General features: G+C 28.7%; 1 protein-coding gene across 5 annotated transcripts in view; it reads left to right on the forward strand.

Annotated features, from left to right (window-relative positions):
• The first annotated feature begins 435 nt into the window (after positions 1 to 435).
• Positions 436 to 5999, forward strand: part of LOC105458037 (lipopolysaccharide-induced tumor necrosis factor-alpha factor homolog) — a 9723-nt gene continuing 4159 nt past the window's right edge. The window contains exons 1-6 of one of the 5 annotated variants that reach the window (XM_011703078.1): positions 436 to 782; positions 1415 to 1468; positions 2336 to 2430; positions 2503 to 2708; positions 4120 to 4306; positions 4670 to 4805. In XM_011703078.1, the coding sequence (XP_011701380.1) occupies positions 2349 to 2430; positions 2503 to 2708; positions 4120 to 4306; positions 4670 to 4805 (611 nt within the window). In that variant the 5' untranslated portion in view covers positions 436 to 782; positions 1415 to 1468; positions 2336 to 2348. Of the gene's footprint in view, positions 783 to 1414; positions 1469 to 2335; positions 2709 to 4119; positions 4307 to 4669; positions 4806 to 5999 lie in introns of those variants that run through there. The other 4 variants (XM_011703084.1, XM_011703069.1, XM_011703101.1 and 1 more) reach the window with 4 other exon arrangements.

The following is a 5999-nucleotide window of genomic DNA, read 5'->3' on the forward strand; positions in this document are numbered from 1 at the left end:
GCACGCACGCACGCACCCACGCACGCACGCGCTCTTTCACATGCATTTCCATTCACTCAGGAACATGCGCGAAGCTTTATCTTTATCACGTCCTCGCCATGGACTTTCGATAGCGCTAAATAACACCAATGTTCAAATAAGCATAACTCTGTGAAAAAATATCGTAGAAACCTCAATAACCTCAAGTTCTTCTCGTCTCGAAAAGCTCTTTCAGACGAGCCCTCACTCAACCTCACATACCATTTCCCCTTCCCAAAGGGTTGAAATGGGTGTGTTCAAGGTTAAATAATAGATTTCATGATACCATTGTAATTCTATAAATTGCAATCCAATATCTCGAACCATTTAAAAATTATTTAGGTGAACCCGAACATTTGGCGGTCTCTGTATATGTATATATGTATTTGTACCATGACGTGGAATATTTTTGTTCTCTCAAATTTTTATTATGCTAATTTCACATTGGGCAGTATAGCTGCAATAAATCATAGAATTATATAAATACACATTAAAAATTGTTTGTGACCTAATCATGAGTAATGTGAAAATGATTGCCGCGAATCAATTACGAGTAATAAAAAATGCTAATCTCATAAGGAAACATAAATTCGTCTTGTCCTTCAGTAACGAAACCGGCGAAAAATCCAAATAAAAGCAAGAGACCCTTCTAGTTCACACAGTGATCGAATATAGCATTGCTTGAGAAAATTGCTGACAAGCAATCATCTTTCCTACATAATACGATTTCAATAATGGAACATCCATGTAATATAACAGTTTTGGTAATACATATATTAGGTTATATTTAGACCTAACCATCGACTATTAACTTACTCTTGTAATATTATATGTATATATGTATATAATACATAAATGTATTATATACATAGATATATGCATTACATACATAAATAATTGCGCGCGCTCCGCTAAAAAGGAAAAAAGAGATGCGCACAGTTTTCTTATTTTTATTTTATTAATACATTTTAATGTAAAATTTAATTTGATTGATTTACATGAAATATCTCATAAAATATTCATTTTAAAAATCCTGATTTAATACTTGTCATGAAATATCTCGTAAAGTATTCTCGTTTTTTTAATCTTATTCTAATATTTTTTTTTATGAGCATAAAAAGCACAAGTGATGTAAGAAAAGAATATGATTAAATGAAGGTATAATTAAAAGAATCAAGTTAATTTTGAAATTAATTTTAAAATAGGATAATAATAAAGACAAAATAAAGACATTAATAAATTTTAAATTAAAAAATGTAGAGTCTATTTTTTTATATCCTACCACGTTTTGTTTTAGAAAAAATTTTTAAATATAAAAAAATTTATTCTTCTTCATTATTTCATAAAATCAACTTTTAAAATATTATTTTAAATTATGCACTTGTTTTGATTTTAGATACAGAAATGAAAATACTACCTTTTCTCTAAATGCAGATTAAAATGGAAAAAGGTAATTTTACAGTCGTTTTTTTTTTTAAATGTATCTTCCAAATAAAATTCTTGCAATTAGAAATTGGAAGCATATTAACAATATTTATAATTTCCATGCAAAAATTAATATTAAAACAATATAATTTTGTTATGAAAAATTATTTTATTATTTTACGTGTAAAAATATTAAAATAAATATGATTAATAAAGTTACTTTTAAAAGTTATTTTTAAAAGTATGAAAAGCAACTTGTTACTCGTTATTCATTGTAAATAGTAACATAAATATAAATAATATATAACAAAAACTCTTTGACATAAAAAATACGTTAGTTAAATTTAAAATAGAAATTTAATTACATTTTACGTACATATATTACATACATATATATTATAAACATTATATGTATATGTATCTAATTCTGAATAACGATAATTCTAACGAATTACTTTTTAAAAGTGTAACTTTCCTAATTTTGTTTATTGTAATAAGTTTTCTATACATAATAACTAGTAAAAATATTATTATGAAAAATCTAACTTTTAATTAAAATTTTTTAAATTAAAAGAAATCTTATGATTCTATTTAAAGATACCATATAATAATAGCATCAATATAAAACGTATGTTATAAAAAAGTTTGTTGCACTCTCTAAATTTTTTGGAGTGAAATTTCACTCTAGGAGTGAAAATACTGCCACTCAAGTGGCCGAGTGACAGTATTTTCGCTCTTTTGGAGTGAGATTTCACTCTTTTGGAGTGAGATTCACTCTAGAAAATTTAGAGAGCACATAAAGTCATATTTTTGCTCTTAAAACTATGACTTTAAAACATTCTTTTCTATATTAAGAGTAACATTTGACATATCTAAGAGATCTTTTTTTTAGAATTGCGTGAAATATGACTACCCGAGAAACTTCCAGGTTTTTAAACGAGAATATAGAACGACTAATGGATGCTGGCAGTATTGAACAAATGTCAAGTAATAAAGAAGAAGTTGTAATCGATATAAAATGCAATCAGTAAATTCACATTGGATTTATTGTTTTTTAAGGTGTTCATCAGAATCTCAATCGTAGATCTAATCCGCGAGAAGTGTTTTCGTATTGTGCGCTAAATCATTCGTCTCTAAGTGAATCGTCTTGGCCGCAGATCGATCGATCGCCTCTTCATGAAAGACGATGTAGACAACGACGACAACGACGACGACGATGGAAACTTAGTAATTTCTTTCGGTGTACATCGGCTGTGAGAGACGAGGCACATAACTTGCAAATAATTATCAAGAAATCTCCGACATGTCAAATGCCAAGATTGATTTTTCTTATAGAATGGACAAGACAACATTTGCTTCGAAGAATTCCTTGCTTATTATTTGCTTATTATTGTTTATGATAATCGATTGACATACATATATGTATACAACACACCTATTTTATCTAAATATGTACGAGCGCGCGCGCGCGCGCGCGCGCGCACGCGCACGCGCACACACACACACACACACACATTGTACTCGAGTCCAAGTATCTCCAATATTACGAAACTATTTACCTGCGTGCAGTAACGTGTGTTTGTCTCGTAGTGCTGTACGTACACGAGCATTCACCCATCACACTGTACTCTAAGGCGGAAGTCGGGAAATAATATCGGGAAGTCGGGAAGTCGGGAACTTAGAGCACAAATATGCAGAATTTCCCCGCATATTGCATAAAAATTCATCCTTACGGATTTTTCATCACGTTATGCATTATGTTTTATGCGTTATGCAAGATTCGCAGAGTGAGGAGTAGGGATGGAAATAGAGGACTCTGATTGGTTTATTCCTTTATGCGTTATGCATTATGCGTCATGCAAAAGTCTGTGCTTCTGCCTTTAACAACAGAAAAGATTATATTTTATCCAGTAAATCTGTCGTTAATGACTGTGAAAATTACTTCTAAAAGAGCAAGTTGTAATAGAATAAACTAATATTGTTAGAAATAATTATTTATAACAATACTAATTTTATTACTCTCTTAGAAATAATTAAATAGTTTCGTAATATTGGAGATACTTGGGCTTGAGTACAATGTAAACTTTCATTTAAGATATTTTAAAAGTTTCTAGCACGTTCGCTATGATTTTTCAAAATTTGATTAATTAAAAACTTGTTATTTTAAGAGATGTATTCAACCTCATTTTTCTCCAAAATATAACGTAATAGTCAAATTTTAAAGGCGATGCCCAAAAATCTATAAAAAACAACTCTCCTTTTTCAGGAAACTTTTAGCATTCAATCAATGTTATTAATAATAATAATATCCTAATACATATTTCTCTGGCATTAACACGTTTGAAATTTTTTGTTTTCATTTCTAATCTTGAAACTGTCAATAAGATTATTTCTTAATTTAAATAATTTTATTAATATATTATAATTTATTGCTATGTATTATGTTATTTAATAATATTGTTATTGGTATTATTATTTATTACATTTAACAGGAAATTATCTACTATTAAACGATATTTCTATGCTAACATTTTTAACTTTGCTTTAAATTTTCTCGAGTATTAATTTTTTTCAATTTCTTATTACAAGCATAAATAAGCCATAAATATCACAAAAAGAACACTATGTTAATCAAATTGGAATTCTCTGCTTTATAATCGCTAATTATTACCGCAGGACATTCCATCTTCAAGAGACGCACCGCCCACGTACTCATCAATATTCACTGATTCGCTGTCGCACGAGTTCACTATTCCGATAAACGATCGATCGTTCATCCTGGCGCGAATTCCACCGCCCACCTATACCCAAGCGCAAGGAATCGGTCTCATGGAACGGTCGGATCCATTCGTCTCTGTATCCCGTAAAATAATCTCGATCTTGTACCTTAACATCTCAACTCTAAAAGATTGTTTTAAAACGATATTCACATTTGAGATACGATCGGACGTCTCGTCTTGAAGTTTCTCCAAGACAATCTCATCAAAATTGACAATAATTTAAAATTACATGACAATTAGTCTTTTAGATTTGCGAGATGTATATTCAACGAGATGTAAAAATAATTCTTTCTTTCACTTCTAATATTTTCTCCAAGAAAAATTTATTTGACAATTAACTGCTAAACTTGTGTGCGACTAACTAACTTGAGAAAACCACTTTGATGCGTATTTAATGTCCTAAAGCAGCTAACGAGATGTATAATTGTAATCTAATTCTTTTTCAGCGAACGCGACAAGTGTCTGGCCGCGGGTACCCGCGGCCACGATTTGTCCTCGATGCTCAGCTCTCATCATCACAGTCGTAGTAGTACGTCGATCCACGATTACACACCTTACCGCATTAACGCTCTTTTTGCTGGGGTACGTATACATAAGTTTAGCGTGTGAAAGTGACAAGTGAAATTTTGCTTATAATGATCCATGTCTTTGTAAGAATTGTACTTTCCATTACATAATTCTATATTAGCTATTATCCTTTATTATCAATACTTTTTTTTGTCACTCATTTAACTCTTAGTCCGTAATTAATTATCGTCCAAATAATTTGTCTTGTGTTCGAAATAGTTCGAAATAATATTTAACAAATAATTTCCATATTAATAAATATTGTAATAATATAATGCAATTAACGTTATAATAAATATATTATTTAAATATAATAATAAATATAATATATTTTTATTTTATATATATATATATATACATATATATATATATATATATATACATATATATATATATATATATAGGTACATAATAAAAAATAATTTTTTAAAATTATTATATATATATATATATATGTATATACATAATAAAAAAATAATTTAGTATAGTTGATTTCATTTATAGATAACTATAAATTTAATTTAAAATACAAATCTAAAGCGTGGACCTCTTTGCATCCACCAATAAAATAATTTTTTTACCGAAGATTAAATTATAATAAGATTTAATTTGAAGATTATAAATAAACTACATTTTTGTCTATTTTAATTAAATTTAAGGATTTTTTAAGTTGCTAAATATAAATTTAATCTCGAAATAAATTCACAATAACTAAATTAAGGGGTTAGTATACTCTGACGAGATAAAAAACAAGCTAATTTTTAGGAATTTTTTTCTGGCAAAATATAAATAATACATGAAATCCGTTTAAACCATTATCTTTATTATAAATTCAAGTGTCCAAATAAATTTTTTGGTAAAAAAAAAATAAAAATTCCCACTGTAGGGCTCCATGTAGCGCAAGACCGTTTTTTTTACGGTGTACTTGAAATCTCCCGTCAGTGTAATCTCAGACAAAAAAAAATATGGTCATAATCTACAATGTATTGTCTCTCGTCTGACGGAGAATTTTGTCGTTAATGCCGGCGATGTTGTAATATTTGAGCCTTATAACTCGAGAAGTGCTTAATGGAAAAATATTTTATTAGAATAATTTTTATTTACATTTTATTTTATAGTGTTTTAAAAAGATTTTGAGATAAGCTACAAGAATATGCAATAAAAAGTGGGGGATTCCATTTAAGAAATTTAAAGTGACCTTTCCTTCAC

Source organism: Wasmannia auropunctata, unplaced genomic scaffold, assembly GCF_000956235.1.
Source record: "Wasmannia auropunctata unplaced genomic scaffold, wasmannia.A_1.0 LD336101.1, whole genome shotgun sequence".
Classification (NCBI taxonomy): Eukaryota; Metazoa; Arthropoda; class Insecta; order Hymenoptera; family Formicidae; genus Wasmannia; species Wasmannia auropunctata.